This window comes from Microtus ochrogaster, unplaced genomic scaffold, assembly GCF_000317375.1.
Source record: "Microtus ochrogaster isolate Prairie Vole_2 unplaced genomic scaffold, MicOch1.0 UNK140, whole genome shotgun sequence".
Classification (NCBI taxonomy): Eukaryota; Metazoa; Chordata; class Mammalia; order Rodentia; family Cricetidae; genus Microtus; species Microtus ochrogaster.
In genome coordinates this window covers 78,280-103,675 of record NW_004949238.1, presented here as the reverse complement: position 1 = coordinate 103,675, position 25,396 = coordinate 78,280, and the positions used below count along the sequence as shown (strand labels likewise).

Sequence of the window (25,396 nt, the reverse complement as noted above, 5' to 3'; positions counted from 1 at the left end):
GAGGAGGAGGAGGAAGAGGAGGAGGAGGAGGAATCTAGGTGCTTGGATTTCATCAGCTGTCTCAGCGGAAGTTGAACATGCCATACTGAGAAGGGGTAACTAAACCTTGTGGCAGAATATAGATTAAAAAATATGGGTTAATTAAATTGTAAGAGCTAGCTGGAAACACGCCTAAGCTAAAAGCCAAGCTCTCATAATTAATAATAAGTCTTTGGGTCATTCTCTGGGGGCTAGCAATTGAAAGACAGTCTGACAGGAAAGCTGGCTACATCTTCTTGAGCAGGCGATACCTTAAGCACTGGAGGAAAATGTCCTATTTTAGTATCCAAGAAGAGCACATCTCCAACATGGTGGAAGAAAAACCAAAACCGTCAGGCTTGTAGAGCTGTAGGCATCTGAGCCATGGGGAGCCTTTGAGCCCAGAACATGAGTCCTATAGCTACATGTCAGCAGCGGTCATGAATTTGAGAGGGAGGCCATGGGAAGTATGGAAAGAGTTGAGAGAGGAAAATGAAGGGTAGAAATGATGTCAACACAGTCAGGAGTCAGTACACATGAAATTCTCAGAGCGGGATGGGTGGGGGCACTGATTATTACGCTTTACAAAAGAAGAGCTGAAATCTTGAGCCTGCCCCCTGAGCTGCCCCCCAGTCTGAGATCCCTGATCTGGGCCTTCTAGTCTTCCACCCTTAAAAGGTTTTATGGTAAGCACTTTAGAAATACTCTTACCAATGAGCCTTAAGTTAGATGATGGATGTTTCCTAATATATATATATATATATATATATATATATATATATATATAATAGTGCATGTATACATATATGTGTATATATTACATATTGACACATATACATATATATGTATATGAGTGTTTTGCCTGCATATGTACAGTATGCACTGCCCAGAGTAGCAAGTGCTCTTAGCCACCAAGCCATCTCTCCATCCCATCAGGATGTTAAACAAAGAAATTATTACTCTGGTTTTGATATGGTTTTAGTGTGTCCCCAAGAGTTGATTCACTAGTTCTTAATCCTCACTGTAAAATACTGAGAGAGCAGAAACTTGTTGGGTCTTTGGGAGACAGTTAAGATAAACCATAGAAGCCCCGTGACTGACTTATGTGAAAGACACTAGAAGAGACGCATTCTCATGACTGCTAGGTCGTGCCATGTTTTCAGACTCTATCAACATCAAAACCACCACCAGATACAGCCCTTGAACCTTGGACCTCCAGAAAACTCCTTTTCTTTAAACATCCTGGCTATAGTTGTCTGAATGGGAATGGTCCTCATAGGTTCATACATGTGAATGCTTGGTTACCGGTTGGTGAAACTGTTTGGGAAGGATTGGGAGGTGTGGCCATGAAGGAGGTATACCTGCCTGCCTGCCACCATGGTGGCTGTGCACTCACTCACCTCTGAAACTTTAAGCCCCCAATAAACTCTCTTATAAGCTGCCTTGATCATGGTGTTTTGTTGCAAATAACGATAGCGAAGTAACTAAAACGCTGACTTAGGTATCTTGGCGTATCAATGCCGAGCACACTATGACAATCTACACCCATGGCAAAAATGGCCTGATACAGATAAATATCTAGGTACGGGCTCTAGTACCTGGATGACAACAATCTGTATTTAAAGAAGCAACCAGAGCCCCATCATCCCCTCAGCAGCACCCTAGTAAGTCCTCATGTAGCTGGCAGAGGCTGTGTTTGCCTTGCAGGATACACACAGGATTCAGGAAGGGCATTTCCACTTACCACTTAAGGGAAATGCTGGTGACATTCTCATTGGTTACCTCCCTCTACATGACAAGCTTACAGTGTCTTGTCTCATGGCTGGCTAAGGACAGTAAGCCAACTAAGATGAGAACCCTGTCAAGAACATAGGTACCGACCAGAAAACCCACTGACTCCTAATGAACTGTCTCCTAAGCTGTACAGCCTGCGCCTTTGGAAACTCAGTGTCAGCAGAGTAGTAATAGGAGGGTAACTTGAAGCAAATACATTCTGAGTTAGAGCTAGGGCAGAAGAGGCAGGATGCCGCATTCTTTCTGCACACGTAAAAACTAAGCTGGCCAAAGAGGAGCATGCATGGTTTACTGTAAGGGCTGGGCGGGACAGCTGGCCATCGGTTTGCAAACATGTGTACTGCTCATGTAAACATAACATTTACATCCTTCTGATCACTCGGTGGTTTCCCTTTGAGTCTGTTGTTTTAATCCATGCTAAAAGTAAGTGACACTTTGTTTTACTTTGCTTTTGTTGGTTTTAGAACAATTACTATGACCTGTAACCAAGTCAGATGTGAGGTGAACTTTTGTTGGGGACCTGGAAATAGCTGAGGGAGAAAAGATTTTCATTCAACATACTTCCTGAACACAACAGTTTTCATCTAGAATGTTCCCCAAAGGCTCATGTATTGATCAGGGTTCTCAGAGTGGCCGAGGGAGGTGGTGAGGCCGTCAGGAAGAGGAGCTTAGTATGAGGTCCTTAAGTCACTGGGGCCGTGTGGCCGAGGTGATACTGAGGTCCTACTTGCTTCTTCTTTGCTTCCCGGTTTCTGACAGAAGCAGTTTGCTCCAGGATGTGTTTCTCACCATTGCCATGACAACCAGGCACTGCCACCAGAAGCCCAAACAGAATTTCCTAATCCTAGACCGCAACTGCCATAACCATGTATGCAGAAGAACCATCTCCTCTTCTATGTTAATCGTCTGAGGTATTTTATGATAGTAATAAAAAGCTAACACAATGTATTACAAAGTCAGACATACAGCATCCGGTCTACAGTTTCAACAGTTTTCTAGAGTGTCTATTAGTAGGGATTCGGGGGAAATTTCACTTTCTGGAAGGTGTAAAGGGGGTGGAGGCCAAGAGACAGAGGCAGAGATACCCGCGAGCTTACCTCCATGTTCTGGCCACTCCTGTAAAGCTGTGGCTTTCTCAGCAACATGTCAGCGGGAACGTCTCTATCCAGCACCCCAGTCACAAGCTGGGGAAGTGACGAGAAGAGCAGATTAAAGAATATCAGATACCACTGGTCAATCATGGCGGAGGCGGAGAAGCCGCAGAAGAACTGGAACCAAAATAAGAGGCCCACAAACATCTGCAACAGAGAGAGGGGGGCGGAAGGACAGGTGATTGTTTTGTGGGCAGAAGGTCAGATGATTGTTTTGCAGGGAAGAAGGACAGGTGATGGTTTTGCGGTCCAGCAAAGACTCATCTGAAGGACTCAAGATCTCTGCAGAGACGTTTCTTGATTAGTTGGCCAGGCTGTGATTTCTTCTAAAAGACAGCCCTAACCTCCAGCCTTGTTGGTGGTCTGCTCACAATCCTCTTCTGCCACAGTCTCCTGCTCTCAAGAGACCAGCGGCAAGAATCTGAACTTCCTGGAGCAGAAGAGCCAGAGGTGGTCAATGTGAAAGAACTAAGGTGTGACTGAGGCTTAGGATGGCTTACATTTTAAGAGGACCTGTGGCTTCTTCCCTGGGGCCTTCCATTGTTCTGTCTTCCCAAACACCCGCCCTAGAATCCATCTGTACGCCCATGCCCCCCTTTCTTTTCTTTGGGGGAGAGGAGTTGGGAGATGAGGTTTAACTATGTAGCCCAGGATAACCTTGAATTTATGGTCCTCCCATCTCCACCTTACCTTTGAAAAGGAACAGTGGACAATCATCAACAACTTCCAAAGAGGAAGACACACATGAGTACAAGAGAAAGGAGCAGCAGAAAGCTTCAACCACCTGCTCCGCAGGGCTGGGAGTTAGCTAGGACGTCTTTGCCCTTCCACCAGCTGAGAGAACCAGCAGCTGGAGCGTGTTTCCCTAGAGAGTTTGGCAGTCCAAGGCCTGATGCAAAGCTGAGGTTTAGACTGTGAATGTCTCCCAGAGGACCTCGAGTTAAATAAAGCTTAGTTCCCAGCTTATGGAGCTACTGGGAGGCAGTGGAAGCTGAAAGAGGTGACGGCCAGTTAGAGGACATGAGGTCAGTGAGGGAATTTCCTTAAACAGAGCATTGGTAACCCAAGTCCCTTTGCCTCTCTGAGAACCACGAGGCAAGCAGCTTTGTTCCTACGATCGTGAGCTGCCTCACCGTAGACCCAAAGGAAACAGGGCCAAGTGTCTATGGGCGAAGCACCCAACACCATGCACCAAAAAAACCCAACCAAAAACCAAACCCCAAACAAAAACTTTCCCCTTATCACTGATGTATTTCAGTTATCTCCCCAGAGGGACACAAAACTGACAAGCACACAATGTATTTTCACACTTACGGTAATTTGGCATAGATCATAGCATCCTCCCTACCCCAGTGTCCCCATCTACGGCCACACCAGTGGGAGCTACCCAGGGAGGGAGAGTGTGGGAAATTAAAGACTTCATGAGACCCCTGGAATATGGTGGCTATTGTCAGAGGCATACTCTCCCTAGCTAAATGTCCTCATTTCCTTCTTCTAGGCCCAAGCTCGAGGTGTTCTTAACATTTACAGAAAACCGAGGCTGGAGATGTGAAAGTGGTCATAGCATGGGGAAACTATTCAACTTGTCCAAATGCAGATGAATCTTGGCCTAAGGTCCTGGGGGCCAGTCTCCAAAGGCCATGCCCCACAGTGGGGTGAATGTCCCACTGAAAACAGTGAGGACCGGGTCTGGGTTCCGGAGCTCTCTATGGCTCTTGAATGAGTTGCTTTACGCCTCTAGCTTTTGACTTTACCTCTCTGAGCTTTGTTTTCTTGCCTTGAAAATGGCTTTTAAAGATCAGGGAAAAAAATGCTAGTTCGTGTGGGTGGAAGCTATGACTAAATCCCCCAGGCATTGTTTTAATCTATGACTTAAGTTTCCTAATAGGCAATGTTCCCCCTCCACATCAGCCACTGACAGACTCGGGCTTTTCATTGATTTTCTCCCCTGCCTTCCTCCCACGCCTCACTCTTGCTCACCCACCACCGTGGGCTCAGCCTTCTGAGTCATCGGAGAGCAAATGGAGTCACAGAGAGCAGGAAGAAAATGCTTAGATAATTGAGAGCCCCCCTCATAGTGCCAAAGAGCTTTATTCCCAAACCTCTGTTACTATAGAAACTGTTCTTCTCTGCTCTTTATTGGAAAGGCCAATTTATTCTTCAAATTAATGACTCCCCTGTGAGGAGTGATTACCCTTGAACTGCTCACGTGGACGAATGCTTTTAACAAAGCCCTGCATCTTCTATGAGGAAAACCAGGCGGGCGGCTCTTTTCCCTCCCTGTTTTCTCTAACAAGGACAGGCTTAGCTTGCAGGCAGGGAGGGAGGCTAGCCTCACCTCGGGCTGCCACTTCAGACTCTTAAGCCTCTCCAGTGTTCAGAAGCTTGGAGCATGTTGCTCTTACTACCCTTCAATTTGACAGACTTGAATTGGGAATTACAGAGACCGGTGAGCTTAATTCATAGTTCTGTTTTGGGGAATTAAAAAAATCGTACCCCAAAGAAGTCAAGCAGACAGGATCCTCAACTTATGATGCCTCAATGGGGACTTTTTTTTTTCAAGCTTAGGAGGATGGTGTGAACGCAATGTGTGTTCTGCTAAACTTTGAATTTCGATTTGGATCTTTGCCTGGGCTTTATTCTCTTAGGGAATGCTGGACCGCAGCTTTGGGCTGAAGCTCCCAGCTAGCTGGTCACAAGGCAGCCATGCTCCAGTGGGCTGTGCACGAAGCTAAGACAGTGATTAACCTACGTGTACTACATGTATTTTTCACTTGTGATACTTTCAACCTGTGATGGGCCGTTACAAGACCATGTAACCCTACTCTGAGTTGAGGAGCAACTACACTGAAGATACTACTATGAAGGACCGAAGGAAATGGGCTGCGTTCCAGTCCAGCCTACTCCAAAGGGGTCATTCACTCCTGGGGAGGGAAGCTGAAACCCTCTAGGTTCTGGATATCTGAGGCCTCACCATGTTGGCAACTCAATACTGGGTCATAAAGAAAGGAGAATGACCTCCCAAGGGCAGAAACGGAACAATGGTTTTGGATGTAGTCCCAGGTGGAGCTCAATGGGAATTGATTTCCAAATCTGCTCAATTAGCCACGTCCTGATTGGTTGAGAACATCTGTATTCGTTTGCCAGGAGACATTATAGAAATCAGGCAAGCAAGGCGGTGGGAGAGGTTAGGAATGGGAAGGTATGTGTCAGCCTCCAGACGGAACCATTAAGAACAAAAGAAAGAGCTGGACTGACATCAACTTAGAGTTAGCATGACGGTTTCATAAGGACTGAAGAAAGTTGAATTTATTTTATTCTTTTCCAGTAGAGCACAGGATATTCCTGACACCGGAGTTGCAGTAAGATTTATGGAACAAGCTCAGAAGGTCATTTTATTTATCCCAGGAGGCTAGTTTGTCTCCTTGTCGGTTCCCTCAGCCTCAAGCTGCCAGAGGCAGAGCCCAAACCAGTGGCCCCTCAGGAGAGTGTCTAGAAATCTTAGAAATGAGTCAGTGTTCTGTAATGACCCTGTGGGCCGTTCTGTAGACCCATGGAGTATTAAAAGTACTAAGACTAAATATGAGGCCCACGTGGGAGAGATCAGGAATGGCCGGCTCTGTATTCAAAGCCCCTGAAGAGATACAGATGTTCAGAGCGCATCTGGCCTAGGCATCTTCACTTAAATGGAGCTACTAATTAAACTCAGCTATCTTCCCAGAGCCCAGGAAAGTATGGAAGCCCCTCCCTTCTTTTTAAAACCAGGTTCAAGGCCTCGCTTGGGGATTTGTACAAGGTCTGGTCTGAGCATGTCTCTGATAGACATCATTCAATATCTGAACTATATAGCAAGATCAAGTGATTTTCTTATCGCAAGGCCACTGAACATTCTTCTCCTTTAGCGTTCCTTGCCTACAGCAGAGAAATCAGTGTCCGACTGTGGACACCCTAGTGGAACGCTCCTAAGAAACACAAGGATACAGGTTGAGAACTAAAGAACAGAATCAGATGTCAGATAGCAACACAGTTTTAGCAAATATCAACTTGATACCTTGCCACCTGCAGGCCTTGTCATTGTGCTACTTTACAAAGTCATATATGAACTTTCTTGTGTTGCCTGTTGTTATCAGACCTTTCATCCTCAAAGATGCAGCTGTTTTCATTTCCCATGAGTTATTTTTCAGATATTATAGGGTACAAGGCCAGGTTATGATCACAGGACATTCATGCAAACCCAAAAGGATGGGGTAGACATGAGACTCTGTGGTCTGTTGACCTTATGCAGGGTTCCACCCTACAAGCCTTTTGGGGGTGAGAATGGGGGTAGGGTTGTCACAGAAGCCTTCTATATCTTTCTTTCTCGACTATGAGTCCGTAGTCATTGGTACACAGCAAAAGTAGCTACTGTAAGCCTTTTAACTGAATCATTCCAAAGACCCATGCCAAATACCTACTGTGTTCTTGTAGAAGAAATATAGCACCATGTTGGCCAGTCTGGAGTAGCACCAGTGTCCATGGACGAGTAAGAGTCTCTCCAGGTATCGGAACCTCGGCACCGCAAAGTCGCTGGCCATCACAGCCTTGGAAAGGAAAATAATTCTCATCACTGCTGATGAAGAACAAAGGCAAGGCAAAGCCAGCCTGGGGAGAAAAAAGCCCAGCTTCAAACACGGCGCTAAGTGTGGGCCTGTGTCTCGTTAACTCCTTCAACTGAAAGGGAACCCACTCGAGAAGCACGGTTGCTCAGGGATGCCACTTTCTAGAACCATTCAAGGCCTCAAACATTAGATATATGATTAGTGAGTTTAAAAATACTTCAATTTTCCTCTTCCAATATTTTTTCCTATCAAGCCACAAAACGTAGAGATGCACAGAACTTCTCCCACCTCTCTCCCATCCCCAGGGGCACTTATTTCTATACCGTACTCAGCTCAGCAGAGACGAGCTAAAAGATGACCCACTGATGTTTATCAGAGGGACATCCAGACATTCTGGGAGTCGCATCTCAGACTGCACTTCCAGATTAAACCGTCGTGACGCCGTGGTTTTTAAGGAACAACAAGAAAAACCATCTTTACATGTCTGGCCCTCATGCACTTTGTTCCCACATATCGTCCTCTTTTCTGCTGGCATCCAGATGTTGAACCTAGACGTATAAACAGCATCTGCGTGTGGGTGGGCCTACTCTTGGCCCCTCCCTTTCCCTCCTGCGGTCTTCGTCACGCTTCACTCATGAAATTGACAAGGAGTCCGTATTTGACTTTTCTCTGTCCTTTTACAATGCCGCACAACACCACACATGTGGAGAAGTTCAAGGAACTTGACTGAATGAAAGGAAAAATCCTTGGGAGACTTCTCAGAGTGGACAGTTTTCTCTATTTCCCTTAAGGAAATGCTAACTTGCACCGGGCGGTGGTGGCGCACGCTTTTAATCCCAGCACTTGGGAGGCAGAGGCAGGCGGATCTCTGTGAGTTTGAGACCAGCCTGGTCTACAAGAGCTAGTTCTAGGACAGGCTCCAAAACCACAGAGAAACCCTGTCTCGAACCCCCCCCCCCAAAAAAAGGAAATGCTAACTAGCACAGTGCTTGTCAATCCCACATGCAAAGAACCCTGACCGAGAAACCACTGGTCTTCTGTGTTACAGACCTTAATGGTGAGAACCTGGGGGGGGGGACTTAGCTGCTATCACTGCTCTCAGCCTTGAAGCAGGGACTCAGTGTCCCATCCATAGGACTTGAGACCAGACTCATGTGAGCAGTGATGGAAACAGCTGGGACCATAGGGAAGGTGGCGCTGAGCAAGCAAATTTCTAGGTAAGATGTGTCTGGCTATTTTTGTACGGACTTCAGCTACATGCAATGGAAGATGTATTATGCAAAGTGGTCAGACCTGTTCTGATGCCCCTGAGCTTGTATGTTATTCCAGTGAGTGAGAGAATACTCTCCTGATCTCTTCTCTGCAGCACAGATGTGAGAAATCTAGGCTGAGTCCCCATGGATATGTCAGAATAGGTAGGAGGTCACCAGCCCGGCCACTGTTGGGCAGTCACCTCAGGCCAGGAGCTGGAAGGGACGGCAGAACTTCGGTGCTTCAGAAACTCAGCCTCCATGGACTTCTCTGCTCCGTCATATAGTGGGACAGTCCCTGGAGCCAAGCTCGGGCAGAGGAGAGTACAGAGGAAACAGCTTCTGCGACCCCGTCTCTAACAGGACAGCTGGGGAAGCAAAAAGCCTCTGCAGAGACTATCTCTACATAGGAACAGGCCATGAGCCTGCACTGGATTTGGGTGGGTAGGAAAGATAGTAGCCTGGAGAGACAGGTGAGCTTCCTCAAGAATTGTCAGCATTTGGGGGTGTTTCCAAAGACTATTACTATTGCTATTACTGCTCTCCGCCTTGAAGGAGGGACTCAGTGTCCCATCCATAAGATTTGAGACCAGACTCATGTGAGCAGTACACAGTGGCCTACTAATCTCGTTGGTTTTCAGCTCTTGGGATATAACCCAGAGCCCTGTGTGTGCTAGGTAAGCACCCCACCCCTGAGTGGTGTCCTGTGTTCCTTTTCAGTGAGTGCCGCTTTTGAGTGAGCTCCTAAGCTAACCCCGATGAAGACAGTGACTTCGTCTAATGGCGTGTGCTTCTAAGTCTGTCCAGGCAATAGCGGAGTCTCATTGATTTTTCTAAAGAATGAATCATGGGGTAAATGACCGAAGAGTCTAAAAGCCCATGAAGCATTCGGTTCAGAAATGGATGTTCCATTAGGCATGTATCCGTGGGAACAGAATCTGCAGACTCAAACAACAGTGGATGTCGGATATTCAGTAAAAAAATACTGAAAACATAGAAATTGTTCTCTCTAAACAACGCGTTACTACTATTTACATAGTGTTTCTGTTGCATGGGGAAGAAGACATCATCTGGTGGTTATATAAAGCATACCGATGGGTGTGTGTAGGATTCATGCAAATACACCAGTTGACGTGGGAGACTGCTGGATTCTGGTGCTGGAGCAGTTTCCCCTGGATACTGAGGGGCAACTGTACTGTGCTTCCAGCAGGGACCCTGCCATCCGACTGCTGTTTGATATCAAGCCAGAAAATGAATCTTCTTTGCACAGCCTAGCATACAGTGAGTGTTCCATAAATAGTGGATTTTTTAAAATCATAATGTTAATCACCATTTATGCACTGGTTGGATCACTCAGAGACTAATAAATTCTTCCCTAAAGGCTTTACCAAAGTTTTCTTTAAAAAAATATGACTCAAGCTTGCTCAAGTGTTGTAAGTTATAGTGCTATATCCAGAAGCAGTATATTTAAATTAACTAGTGTTTTCAATTGCTGGAAAATTCAGAGCTGACACAAAGACAGATGAAGAGCCCAGACAGAACTTCCACGGGAGTCAGGGTGGCTACACTCCATCTTCAGAGTGATTTTAGGTCCCAGCAGTGTCACCAGGCAGCTTCTACAGAGCATAGCTACCGTTGAGCAACAGCAAAGAGAAAGACCTCCTGGCATGAGACAGGGGAGGCAATGGCTCACCTTGCCTCTTGAAGTCAGAGTTTCCCCAAATATACTTCTGTTGACACAGGCTAAGGAGTTTGCGGCACGTGGCTTTGTTAACAGAATGACATTCTGCCTCAGCTTTTACTACTACTTGCTTAGCAGAAGGTGAGCACTGGCCCATACTGGAGGCAAACCCTTCAGCTTCGTTAGAGCCCACAGACAGGCTGGGACCGTGTGTGCTATGGCAGGAGAAGAAGCCCATACAAGACAGTCCAACTGGTCTTTTACCTGCATGCCCTCCTGGCCTGAGATCCCCACGCCCACATCTGCCACCTGGATCATGCTGACATCGTTCGCTCCATCACCTAGAAACAACACAGGCGGCAAGAATCATTGATTTTGAAGATGCAGAGACTCACACGGACACATTGAGCCTCTTGGGTCCCGGTTGGGCTGAGTTCTGTGAGGAAGATTAGGAAAAGGGCAGAAAAGGAAACTGAGGTGACCAATTGGAATCAGGCACAGTACAACATGGAACTGCCAGCCAAATCAGGCTGTCCCAGAAACTAACGGCCACAGAGCCACCATCTTATTCAGTGAGGTCTTTACTATCAGGATTCGCACAGAAAAGGCCTTTAATGTGATGGTACATTCATCTCCATTGCTATTGTGGTGACTCGACCCCTCCAGCTGGGCCTCAGGACCTCTCCAATTCACAGTCGCCTTTATTTCTTAGCAATTTTCTTACTGAATCAAATATGTTCTGTTCTGTTCAGCCTTTATGCACACTGATTACCTCAGTAAATAAACCAATATGTGATTTTGGGGTCTTTGAGGCATAAATAGAACATGTCTATTATACCATCGGGCTGTGGACTGATTAGTGTGAAAAAAAACAGCCAGAGACCTTGACATCTTTGGGTTGTCAAAACACAAACACAGCCATTATAACTGGAGACAATCGTAGCCCTGTTTGGAATTAGGTTCAGAACAGCCCAAGGCATAGCAGACATGCCACGCTGTAAAAATAACAGATGCAGATTAGCGTCTCCCTCCCTGGAGGAGATGCCATCTTCCCTCAGCCTGGGCCAAGGGCATTGTCCCTCATGGATGCTATAGGTCCCCATATGTCTTAGGGTGTGCAGACTATCCTATCCAGGTCTCACATTGTCGCTATAGCTTGTCCCTTTTATTTCTTCTTTGCCCCAGTACCGGAAATCAGACCTATGGTTTATAAATGCTACACAAATATTCTGCCACTGACCATCTCCCCAGCCCTGTTTTTACTTTTTATTTTGAGACAGGGCAGGATCTCACTGAGTTTGTTGTGATGACCTTAAACTTACTCTGTATCCCTAAGGCTGACTTTAAACTTGCAATCTTCTTGTCTCAACCTTCTCATTCACTGGATTCCCAGGTATGCCCCAGGTCTGTAATTTCACTGTCCTTCATTGGCCCAAACTCAATGGAAGATCAGGTAGTATTTGTTGAATTCAACCTTTGTGAAACAATGGCAATCTTTCCAGCGCCCCATGATGCCCCCCATTCAAAATGTATGATGCACAATGGGGCTCTGGAAGTCTAAACTCTGGGTTCCTAAGACTGGGGTATATGGTCCAAAAAGATGACATGACATTCTAAGGGAGATTAGTGTCTCCCTCCCTGGAGGAGATGCCATCTTCCCTCAGTGTGGGCCAAGGGCATCAGGGTGAACACTCTGCTCACGTCTCCTAAGCTTGTGTCCTCGTCCAACTGTGCACATCCCTCATGGATGCTATGGTCTCCATACGTCTTAGGGTTTTCAGACTATGGCTACCCAGGTCTCACACTTTATGCTGGCTTCTTCCTAGCAGATGAAGTACCCATGGGCATAGCGGGTAAAACCCCAGACTTTCTGCAAATGGTACTATAATTATAAGTGACTGACTACTTAGTAAAGATACTAAATCACTGAGCCAACTACTTCCCGGGAGCAGGTTATATTTTTAATTGGTATTGTGGGAGTTACTGGCTTCCTGGTCCTCACCAGGGGGTGGCTGAGCCTGCACTGGAGACTATAGCCAATTCAGAAGTGGGAAGAGAGGGTTCCCTAAAGATGTGTTAAGTGACTACCACCCTGTCATTGGGGAGGAATCTAGAATGTTCCCCAGCCACGAGTGCCTGCAAAGAAAAAAAATGAAGTTAGATACTGTCTTTAAAGGATGCAAAGCTGTGCTGTCTTGAACTGGATTTAGTTAATGAAACACATGTCTCAGAACAGTCAGCAAGGTCAGCTGAGTCACTGAGGCTTCCGGTTGGTGCAGTCTGGGTCCCCTGATCATCATAAAGCCTTGACCCGAGGAAGCATGTGACAACTCAAAGCCCTCAAGCCCTTGAAAAGAACCTCTGCTAAGCTAACATGTGTTAATAGAAGACCATCATTGTGGCTGGACTGTGTGAGGCAAGTGGCCGTCTAAAGTTTTATCTCCCAGGCCTCAGCCTACCCACCAGCCTTTCTTCTTAAATTAGCAGTTACTGGTCTTATAATAGTACCTACATCTGCTGCCATATCTTGTGGCTTATTGATAGATGCTTTATGTCTGGAATTCTGTACCACAGTGGGTACATTATTGTAAGTGGAAACTGAGGCTTCGCTAGTTTCATCGTGCTAGATGGAAGAGGATCAGAAATTCAGGTCACATGGAGAGACTTTAGTTGAAGAAGAAAGCTGAAGGAGCAGGCGTAGATACTTGCCTATGGCCAGGGTCATGGCCTTGAGCTTGCTTCTCACCAGCTTTATCACCATGCTCTTCTGCAAAGGCGTTGACCGGCAGCAGAGGACAGAGCGACACTGCTTGGCCAGGAAGAGAAATTTGTCCTCTAGACTTTTTTCAAGGGCGTAGGCCAGACTTCTGCCATCAATCACAAGGCTTGGGCTGGGGCTGGGGCTAGAGCTGGGGCTGGAGCTGGTGGATGTGCAGGCTGGGTTGAAAGAGAACCCCACGCTCACGTTCATTTCGGTATGCTCAGGGGTGCTTTGGGAGATTCTGGATTGCACATAGTGGAGGTATTGGTCTAGAAGGGCTGCGCAGGCTTCCTGAAATTGACAAGCAATGTATTTCAGTAATGTCACCGACCCTGGTTATCTGCCTCAACACTCCAAGCTGATGTCCTTCTAGGGCACTTGGCTGTCATGAATGGATCTCTAGACCTCCAGAAAAGAAAGTTCAGGTAGAAAGGATACCTTCCTCCCCCGGAGAGAAAGAGCTTAGCTTCCACTAGATTATACTTTATCACCCATGCAACTGTGCTGAAGTTGAAACGGAGGATGCTCATCCTCCCAGGTGTGGCTGGATTACTGCTCCACCTCACATGGTCAGGCTGAAGACTCAACCTGTGTGTCTGTTCCATTTTCTGGGGCCTTTACCTAAACCTTGCTGTCTCATACTGACATCAGTGGTGGGACATAAATCTCTTTCAATCCTAAATACTTTATGTAGCATCTTCGTTCTCCAGGAGGTGGACAGTAACACGGCACTGCTAAAGTGGGATTTATTTCCAAAGAGTTCAGAATAGAAAAGGGTGAGATGGAAGGCTGTATTTCTTGTAAGACGGACAGAAGTGGCAAACACCAGGTCCTCAGCCAAAGGAGGGCATGACTCCACAGTGCCACGAAATGATGATACCTCATGCCCCCCCACACAAAATTCCTGGCTTCATTCTAGTTCTAACTACAACGTTGGGCAGATTTCAAGATCACATCAGTCTAGAAGCAATTTCATCAGCCTTCTTCAAAATACCAAGGACGTGAAGGACAAAGATAGTCTGCGAGACTCTCACAGCCAGGACCGTTCAAGAGAGCTTTGACCAACAGATGCCATGTGAAATCCTAGAACTCCCAGGATGGCAGGTGCCAGGTAAGACCATCTAATACAGAAGGAGCTTCATTAGAGCATGTGTTGACATTGGTGGGTATAACAAATGCTCTATGCGCTTCTAAGATGGTATGATACGGGACTGCTCCAAAGACATTTCCAAACATTTCTGCAAATACATTTCCAAACCATCCTGTATACGGAGTTTCTTTTCCAAAATCAACACTACTCAGATTTCAGTGAGCTTGAAACACAAACACACCGTGCTCAAACTGCTTAAGACAAATGGCCAAAAAAAAAAAAAAAAATCCCAACAGCAGCCACCCAGAAACAATCAGTGGTCGTTAGTCAGCAGGGACTCAAGGACTGGAGTGCACTGGCTTCATGAGAAACCACGTGTCTGGACGGAAGTGGACTACGCTGAGGGAGCGGAGAGAAAATGATTCCCATCTCAGTCTTCCCAGTGAAGACATGGTTCCAGGACGAAACATAGTTAAGACGTTTCCTGAGGAAAAAGACAGGATTTGTTGCCAGTGAACCTCCCCGAACACAACCGCTTCTGATACAAGGGATGCAGTGAGTCAAGGGAATTCAGGAGGAAGTCCTGTCTCCTGACCCTGAAGACACAAAACTGAACCATCCTGTTTATCAACTGAAGGGTACTTCGGAGAAGAAAGCAGCTGATCCAACCCAATGTGGTATCACTATTGCTTTGGTTATTGAAAAGCTACTAGATTGGAGGAGTTGAAATATTATTTAACCAGAAAATATTATTTAAACAAAGTGGAATCAAACCAGGTGACGAGACAACCTCCCAATATTTGGAAATAAAACAAAACACTTTGATATAATCCACAGACCTGAAAGCAAACATAGAAAATGCTTATAAAAATATCTTGAGCTGTATGTAGCTAAAATTTCAAAATTGTGAGGTGCAGATATTTTGCATATATTAGAAAAGAAAAACTGTTTGGGAACAGAAATAAAAGCAATTTGGAGGAAGAGAAGAAAGAAGAGAAGAAGGAGAAGAAGGAGGAGGAGGAGGAGAAGAAGACAACCCAGACCATCATCAATAAAAGTGAAAATAACCCAACAGAGAAAATTAATCAAGGCAGCCCAAACCTTGGTTTTGAAGAATTGGTATAATTGATAGCCTAGCTCAAAAGTAAACTAAGAACAGACACAAAACACCAATGTCATTAATAAGAGAGAGAGTGTCACTGAAGTCCCACCAACATCAAGACAGCAAGAAGAACATGTGCCTCTCAGGGGCAGAGTCCCAAGGTCTGGGCAGCTGGTGACCTGGGTGTGGAACATAGAAGGAATCCATGATGACCCAAAGAGGCCTTCATGTCCTTGAGCTCCTAAGGAAGACAGAGGAGGGGATCTAAACAAAGGGAGTCTTGGGCATCACCAAAAACCTTGTGGATAGCTTGAAGGGAGTTCAAGTGGAGCCCATGGGAGGAACCAGATCTTAGATCAGGGAGGTGTCAGGAGTAGACACCCCTTGCAGTCTTGAGGATTTAACCAAATAAATATGAGTGGACAAAAGAAGTACCCAGAGGCAGCTGATGAAACCAGAGGAGTTCGTGCTAAGGAGATCACTGCCTTGGCTCCACATCCTAGACATGTAGGACCTCATGAAAATAAAAATCCGTGATATGAAAAAGGAAGATGAACTCCGCACTAATAAAACCCAGATGTACATTCCTTTGGTATTAAGAAATACCAGACCCAGCCTCTCCACCCAGAAGACATCCTTTTCCAGGGCCTAGCCTGGTAAGTGTAGTCTTCACCCTTCATCAAGGGAACTTCTCTTCACCACAGTCAGAGACCATTACGTATAAACGCGCAGAGCTGTGAAGCCCAGTCTTGATGGATACAACTCTGGAACCTAAGAGTTAGGGAACATAGGGAAAAGGGGACAAACCAATCATAAGAGCCAGAGGAACAGGGAGTTTGCTATGAGATTGTTTCTCCTAGAAATATCAGAAGCTTGTATGAGAATCACAAAGTTTTATCAACAGGACTGCCTAAACATGAGCTCAAAAGGACCGCAAAAGACAACTTAACACGCATGGGGGAAAGCCCAGAAGACCTCATCCTAAAAATTGCCTACCAACAGTTGAGTAATGCTGAGAATGGGAGAAACATGGATGGAACAACTATTAGTGAAAAAAAGAGGCCATAAATTTGAAAGAGAGCAAGGAGGGGGGCAAACAAGAGGGTTTGGAGGAAGAAAAAAGAAGAAAGAAAAGATATACTATTATAATCTCAAAATACACAATATTAAAAAAAATTCCCAGAAAAGTCCACATCTCTCAAGACAATGATAAGAACATCCCAGGTCTCAGAAATAGGGCAACATGCTCAGAGGGATGCAGGGCAAGCATCTTCCTCACTGTGGCCACTAGAGGTGGAAGCCTCGTGGCCTTCCTACAGACCTCTATCTTGGGAGCCTAGAGGACATGCGGCCACTTTCGGATAAGGCACAGCCTCTCGGGAAGCTGCATACCTGAGAATCAGCATTCAGTGTGATGACTTCCTCATCATGGTCCAGCAGCTTGCAGGCATAGGCAATGTTAATGGCTGTCTCTTGTTTGTCACCCGTGAGAACCCATATCTGCAGGCCAGCCTGTCGTAATTTAGCGATGGTTTCAGGAACGCCGTCCTGAAGGCGGTCTTCTATCCCAGTGGCACCTGGTTAAATGTATGACATTTCACAGTTCCTGGGGCTATAAATGCCGTGTACCAAACATACCAAAGACAGACGTGGTACTACCAAATACTTAAGATTTTTTGGGGCTCACTCGTCATGTGACACGAAATAGCAAAAAGTCCCTCTGGAAGCAAGCTAAAATAAGCCATCGTTTCAGGACTGTGTTGGATACTTATCCTAGCTGCTGCCATGACTCAATCAATCTAAGTAGGAGGAGTAAGTGCGGGTCACCAAACATTATTATGTATGCTCACAAAAGCATACCGTACTTTGAAGTCTTTCTGACTAACAAGCAGCTAACTTTCATATAACCTGAAAACAGAGACTATGGAGGGAGGAAATTACCATATGCCCAAGGGATTAAAAGAAAGGTCTTAGTAGTTACTGGCAGTTACCTATCTCCTATCCCCCAGAAAATTTTCACCCACTAAATTCAGCATTTGTGCTTAACCATCTCAACCATCTGTTAGCCAAACCAATGGTGAAGAAAGTTTCTTTTTTTTTTTTTAGGCAACATCATCACAAATGCCTTATCCACCAACATAAAAAATTTAAAAGGCAAGTTCCTCTCACTGACTTTATTAAAAATGTGACAGGTTGAACATCTCTAGCCAGAGAAAGGTGAAATCCGAAGCTCTCCAGAATCCCAAACTTTTATATCTACCATGCTCTCTTGTGATGGATCACAGTCAAGCACAAGGGTCTCAAGGGTCCGAAAATGCCTCCAGGCTATGCATAAGGTGTAAGGTCTAAAAATGCAAGGTCGTGGTCCCTAGATTTGTCACAGTGCATGCACAAGAAAGCAAACACTCAAAACCAAAACACTTACTACCCTAGGAATTTGGGGTGAAGGACAATCAACATGTATTCTGTGCTAAAATGTGGCCACGTCTGCCTTCCTTTCTCCTCTGAGTACACTCTCATAAGATGGTTTCTGCCTTCCTACCTTGAGAAGGGAGCTGTATCCTGTGACTTGCTGGGCTCCAGCCCTAGCAGAGGCTCCTTGCCATCCCTACTTGGAGTTCCCTGTGCTGGGCCACAGCTAGTGGGCTGCATGTCTGTGCTGCAACCGCCAACAATGCTTTTGGATGAACAGATGGAAGCCCCGACTCCCAATGGGGCAGTGTTAGGAGGTAAGGCCTTAGAGAGGTGACTATGTATAAATAAATGAAACCATGAAAAGCAGGGCCTAAGTACCATGATGCATGGTGGTTTGGGAGAATTGTCTGTAATCTGTCAATCATATTTTAAATAAACGCTGATTGGCCAGGCAGGAAGTATAGGCGGGAAAACCAAACAGGAAGTAGAAATGATGCAAGGAGAACAGGAGAATTCTGGGAAGGAGGAAGCTGATTCCTCCCACTCCTGCCCAGACCACCAAAGCAGCAGGTACTGAGCCACATGGATAATATAGATCAGAATAATGGGTTAATATAAGCTAGAAGAGCTAATAAGTAGCCTGACCTAATGGGCCAATCAGCTTTATAACTTATGGAGACCTATGTGTGATTTTCTTTGGGGCTAAACAGTTGTGGGGTACCAGGCGGGACAAAAACCTATTGTTACAGCATGGAAACACTGGTCCCATTCTGAACTCTACCACATACCTACATTACAATAGGTAGGTGTCAGGTGGCTTTTAATGGAAAGGGAAGAGAATGAGTGGCTGCAGATGACATTTAGAGGAACCAGCAAGAATTCTGGGGAAAAGGAGCAGGACGCTGCAGCTGAATTTTGTTTCTGGCCCAGAAAAAGCAGTTTAAGAGCTCAGTATGAAGTTAGCTCTTACTGCTAAAATGTTATTTGCGGTTCCTTTATGTATAACATAATCACATAAATAAAAAGGTTTGGAAAGAGGAACTCGGCTTAGAACGCTAAGGGTATAAGCTGCTTGCTCAGTGAGGAGTGGCGAACCTTCCTCAACACCTTGCCCTTTGGTGAAGTTGTTCCTGGTGACGCTTTTACAAGCTGAGGCTCCATCACTTAAAACAAACTTTCCGTGTGGAAAGTGGTTTACGACTGTTGGGTTTGACCTGTTGCCATAAATTCATGCGAAAGATCAAAGGTGAGTTGACCTCCCCTTCAGGGTGAGACTAAGGTCAACAAGGGCTGCTCTTACTTAGGGTATGTCAGCAGAGACATGGCACCAAGACTGGGAAGTGGCAGATGCCCCTCTTCTAGAGGCAATTTGTAGAAAAAGGACCAGTCAGGCCATCTCAGGTGTGAACTTTATCCCATGAGATTCGTCTGCCTGTGTGGGTGAGTGCAGGAGCCCATGCCAAGTCACAGTTGGTGCTTCATGTCATCTCTTCCTTCCACCCGTGCAGCCGCCTCCCGCCCCCAGCAGATAAGAAAACGTGGATGCAAAGATTAAGTGACTTGTCCAAGCTTCCACGCCTAGCAAGTGGCAGAACCTGGACTTGAGAACCAAGCCAGGACTCCAAACTGAGAGAGACGGCAAGGAAGGGGCAGTGGAGCAACTCACAGCTGTGCTTTCGTGACTTGGGAAGGGAGGAGATACCATCGGCTGTGCTCTAGGGTGGGTCCCACACCAACCGTGAGAGTGTTCTAGGAAGCAACCACTCCATCTGGAAAGTTAGCATTGTCCAGGAGAAATCCCATTACCTCAGCCATTGGGGGAGAGCGCCTGGGATCAAACACGTTGGTCCAGAAGAGTCAGCTCAGCACCCCCCTCCTATCTTTCTAGCCATCAATACAGAACATTCCAGAGAAGCCTTTCTGGGGTTTTATGTTTATTTTTTTTTTGACACTGCTTCACCCCCTCTCCCCCACTGCCCCGTGTAGACCTGACTGATCTCAAACTCATATCCTATGGCCTGTCCCCTCCCGCATCCTGGAATTACAGGCATGCACCATCTTGTCCGGCTGTTGTTTCCTTTCTGAGGTCTTGTAATGATAGCGGTTCCAATTCAGTAATCAAATTAATGGCTTAAAATAGGCAGAAACAGTTGGGGGGGGGCTTTGTTTAATTTTCTAGAGATAGCATTCACAAAGTCTCTGGGTTCTAAGTCCTGTGGCTTTCTGTGTACGACAGGTCAATCAGACACTATGGACAAAGAATGTGGATGTATTCTGTCTAGAGCACATCATGCTATTAAATATTAACAGCAACTATTATAAGAGATATGTATATACAGAAGTATAGATTTCCTGATTCCTCTGCCCAGAATAAAAGGACAAGGGAATACATCCTTTCTTAAATAAGAAAAGGTGAATTCTCCAGAGCCTTATGCAAGCCCAGTGGAATCTGACTAACATTCCACAAAATGAGGTGGACATCACACGGCTAGCTCCTCGGTGAGCACACCCCACAGACACAGACATGGGACACTCACCTGAATGCATTCACCATATTAATAAGAAATGTTTAAATATTGAAAAATTGAATATTAAAATAGGTACCAAAGTAATAAGTACCTTAATGCCTTCCCAGTAATTAGATTTTACTAGATGTAAATAGGGACAAAGAAGGAAAGACGAGCCATTTTCATTTCATCCCAAATGAATCGGAAATATTTATAAGATGCAAAACTCAGTATTTTCATGAATGTTCATGCAGATTGCCAGGGGGGTGAAATCTTTCCGGCTGTCTATTGTCAAAAGGCTTGATCCTGGTAGTTATCACTGCTGGAAAGGGAGGTTTAAAGGCAGCAAGAACACAGTGAAACTTGAGTGCCTGGCACATATGAGCCCCATGGAAAGAGCTTGCAGAAAGCGTTCCTTCCAATCTGGGGACAAGCTAGCTGCAAGCCAGGTGGCTCCACAGACAAGTTCGGCACGGTCCAGAGCAAGAGAAGCAGCTGTGTCACTATTCAGTCCAGGACCGCCACACACAGCACTGCTCCATACCATAGGAAGCAAGAACTAATTACCCAGCAGGCACAGGTTTGTCTCCAGGCGAACCGCAGACTGGAAGAGGAGCTCCTCACGGCCTTCCACAGATGCCTCTGCCTCTATGTGGCTCTGCAACCAGCAAGCATACTCTTCTTTGCTCAAAACCTGTGGAGACACACTGTTGAGTGCTATACTGGATGCTATGCACGGGAGGGACCGTTGCCCTGTGTACCCTCCTGAAGCTCCCCCCCACTCACCCTCTTGGCAATGCACAACGTGCGCAGGCCTTCCACGGCGTAGAGGTTGAGGTAATTCTGCGTTTTACTCCGGATCTTTTTCTGGTGCCTTCCTCTGGCGTCATCTAGGTCAGAGTGTAAGTACAAGAACCAGTAAGAGCAGCCCGGCCGAGTTCCCCAAGGAGGGTCTACTTGTCATAACGATTGTAAGTGGTGTGCAGATGTCCTAGAACTCAAAGTCAGCCAGCTGTTACTTTAATAAAGTAACTCATCAAGACACAAGTTTGGGGTTGTTTCTAAAATCCCTTGTTTCAGAAGCACAGCAGAAGGAAACTTCATCAAAAGTGACTTGGCATGTTTTAGTTCAGTCTGCTTAATAGACTGAACTAATGCTAACTAATGTCCTATTCGAGTTCACCTCACGACAAGCTGGACCTGGCCAGCAATTCATGAGGTTGACAAAGCATGCAGGAGGCTGACATTGGGGTGAAAAATCTCATTCTTAGGTATGAAGCAGAACATAAACAGACAAACAGTAGTACCCTTAAGGCTCTGAAATGTCTTGCAGGCCAGTCACTTAGAGGGGGCATCTTATGATCAGTAATGAACGCAAAGAGTTGTCCTGGATTATTTTAGCACTTAAATTTACCGAAAGACAAGTTCAAAGACATCTTAACTTTGACTACCTTATACTGGCATGTCATTACTCTTGAAAGCTTCCTGCGCCTCAGGTCACTGTTTTAGCTTTGAAGTTAATCTACAAACCACCAGGCTCTTCCATTGTCTCTGCAGAGGAGGGTGTGGCTGGATCAGCAGGAGAGCCAAGTGGTGCAGTGACTCTGATCCACCAGTTGTTGAAAAACAAACAAACAGACAAACAGACATCGCTCCCCAAACGACTCCTTGAACTTAAGTAGACTAGGTCATTCAAGATTTGGAATAGATGGAGATAGGGATGGCCATAGGCATCCAATTCCTGGGGGGGACACTGGGGTGTAGAAGGACTATCTACACAGGACCTGATAGAGAAGAGTACCTACTCTATCCAGCAAAAACTGCCCACGGGACTGTCCCCACCTCAGACATGCAGACACAAGACTGTGCCACTTTGGAGAAACCTTTTCTACATTGTCCAGCAGCTTCCTGTGAGAGATACCTACAGAACATCAAGGCAGGGCAGGGAGAGAAGAGACATAGAGCCGGGGCTCAGAGGACCTGTTTCTAGGAATGCTGGGATTGATTGGTCGGTGGTCTGGTGAAGATATAAGATGCTGGGAAAACTCAAGCTCCACAATGCCCATCACCAAGGGTCTGGGGAGTCTAAGGAGACCGCACTGTGGAATGGGTGTGAATCACCCATTATTCTGACCATATCTGGGACCAGGGCCAGGAGGGCACTTATTCAAGCTAAAGTACGTTCTCAGTGCATGTGAAGTCATGCAAAAGCCTCTTCTTATTGATACTCTATAGCAATTCCTGTCCTTTGCTACCTGCCTCCTAATGGGAGGACTTCTTTGTCTGGTGTTCAGCTCCCTAGATAATGGAAAACTTGTGTGCTTGGACACGGAAGCAAGGAAGAAGAACTCCACACAGAAGGATGCGGAGACTGTACCAGGGCCTTGGAGAGGCAGGCAGAGTGCCAGAATGACAGCTCCTGCCACAGTCTGCAAAGATGGTGCGCATGTTCACCAACTTCCAGACAGCAGGACCGAGAGAGCTACAACCGGCCAGACACCGGGAAATGTTGCTGAGGCTCACAACACTTAAGAGGCTCCCAAGGGGAGTGCAGATTCTCTTCTTGATCTCAGTGTGTGCTTTCACAAAGCACCGAGCATTATTTCTTTGATACTTTGGAAATTACATTTTCCTAATAAGAACATTGATTTTATTAAGACAGGGAATGGGAAAGGTGATTCTCTACTCACTGATAGGGGAAGGGGAGCCAGGAAAACATTTACTCATGTACAGGGTAGCAGTATGTGAGTCCCTGCTCGTGGACCCTATCCTTGCTCTCAGATAATGGCAGATCAGACTGAAGGTTACATCTTAAAGACCACGCAAAGCTATGACTCCTCCAAACCACAGGCAAGGGAATTTTGAAGAGTGCAGGCAGAGGAATGGGTAAGGGGTCCTTCTTATGTTTCCAGTCCATGTCATACCAGGCATTTAGCCAGTATGTCCACGGTTTCCTGGGAGGTAGGCACTGACACACTGAAAGTGAATGATTCATCCAGGGTCACAGAGCCAGGAAGCCCACTTGAACAGAGAGGACTGGGTGGTCTGTACCAACACTACACAACTGCTCACCATGGCAGTCAAGACAAAGACTTGGCAGTGTGCTGTTGCAAGGAACCACTTGGTCTAAGGATATGTTGCTTTGGAAAAGAGATTCTTTTGTTTTTCATAGAAGATGAGAACCCATGGATATCTGTTTCTGAGACAGCCTTAGCATGGATGGACATTAAATGTCTTTTTGAAGTGGACCAATGGTAACGCAACTTGAATGCTCCAAAGGGCCATAAGTTAAAGGCTTGGTCCCACTATTTTGCAAGAGGGTGGATGTTGTCCACAGATTGAACCTTGATGGAAGGTCATTAGATCACTAGGGATACACTATCAAAAAGACCAGTCGGCCCTGGACTGCACTCCCTTCCAATTTGCTTCCTAGCCAAGAGAGAAGAGGTGTGTTTCACTAGGTTAGCCTACAATGACACCCTCATCACAATGCTAAGAGGGATAAGGTCAACCAACTCTACTGTAACCTCTAAAGTCTGAGCTGAAATAACTCTTCTCTTTACAGAATGGTCTTCTCAAGTGTTTTGCTGTAGTCATGGAAAGTTGGCTAACGTGTGTTGTTGCAAGAATTAGTGATCTGGTTTTTTTATGGTTTGTCTATACAGTTGAGATGCTCTTAAACATATTTAAATATGCGCATGCAGGCACAGAGCATACATGTGGCAATGCTGTGGCCTCATACATGGAATATATTTCCTTTGGCAGGACTTATTGCCCTCCATGTAGGATAGAACAGGCTGCTTTGGCTGACCTTTGCCCCACCCCACGTGCCAGTGAGTTAGTTTATTCTCTGATAAGTTCACGCCTATAAAGTGTATCCCAAATAATGTGCCCTGCCTCTCTAATCCCCTTCCCACCATATGCCTTTCTCCGTACAGTGCCTTTCCTTTTGACATGATGTATGGTAAAACGGCCAAGTGGAGCAGGAAACCAACCAATCAGTGAGCACCCTGACTCTGAAAACCCAGAGCCAGTGAAAGACACACACCTTGGATCTGAGACCTGAGCCAGGGAAAGAAATACCCTTAGCCCAAACCCAGGACCAAAGAAACATGTCCTGACTCTGAAACCAGTGCCCAAGAAACACACTTTGTCCCTAGAATCAGAGCCAGTGAAAGAAGTATGCCCTGGTCCTAAGATAAGAGTCAAAAGGCTAAAAAGGAGCAGTGAAAGAAACACAGTTTGGCCATGAAATCAGAGCCATCTGTGCCCCTGATCAGCTATACTAACCAATCCCTGAGAAGGGAAAACCAACCAATCACTCTTCTCTCTGGGAAAACTCTGCCTCTAAGAAGCCCTATATAAACCTCTCTGCCTGTTCAGTTAGAGGCTGCTGTTTACCCCTCCCTGGAAGAGGCAGCCACTCTCCTGGATTCCTCCTTTCCAAATAAATCTCTTTCTCAAAAGAGTGAGGATCTTCATGCACCAGCCCAGAAGAGAAGAACCTGGCTGGGATGTTCCTTAGACAACTGAGCTGTACAACTTTACTGAGATGATCTCTTAGGGGCGCTGAGCAGAACTGGGGAGAACAGAAGAACCTTGCTGGGGTGTTCCCTAAGGAGGACTGAGCATGACAGAGAAGAAAAAGTAACATCTTTTTGCCAGAGCGGGAGGAGATTGCTACATTTCTACAAGGGCTTCCCCTTAGCAGAGTATTAGCAAAAGAAGTAAAATCTTGAACTTTATCAACAGAGTCTCACAGCAGGTGGTACTCCAGCTGATTCCAGGATATGAAAGTCAGGAAGACTCCAGGAGTAAAGCAGCCAAGCCTGGGCTGGACCCCTTGGCCCCCAAGCAGCATTCAGCCTCCACCTTCCTCCTGACTCATTCCTTAGTTCTCCCTGCAGTGCTGACAGAGGGGAAAACCCAGTCTGCTTTACAACATGGCCTTTGCTTTCCTGCTGGAGGTAGGGAGCATTTCTATCTAGATAGAGTGACACTCTCTTTTGATGGTTCATTGCACTGTGGT

General features: G+C 46.0%; 1 protein-coding gene across 1 annotated transcript in view; it reads right to left on the bottom strand.

The window, feature by feature from the left end:
- The window catches only part of Atp10a (ATPase phospholipid transporting 10A (putative)), a 94,927-nt gene that overhangs the window by 2,487 nt on the left and 67,044 nt on the right, over window positions 1-25,396 (bottom strand). The window contains exons 13-19 of the mRNA XM_005371929.3: window positions 21,154-21,257; window positions 20,935-21,061; window positions 16,838-17,022; window positions 13,202-13,544; window positions 10,757-10,833; window positions 7,418-7,543; window positions 2,910-3,110 (exon numbers count right to left, since the gene is read on the bottom strand). Of these exons, the coding sequence (XP_005371986.3) occupies window positions 2,910-3,110; window positions 7,418-7,543; window positions 10,757-10,833; window positions 13,202-13,544; window positions 16,838-17,022; window positions 20,935-21,061; window positions 21,154-21,257 (1,163 nt within the window). The remainder of the gene's footprint in view (window positions 1-2,909; window positions 3,111-7,417; window positions 7,544-10,756; window positions 10,834-13,201; window positions 13,545-16,837; window positions 17,023-20,934; window positions 21,062-21,153; window positions 21,258-25,396) is intronic.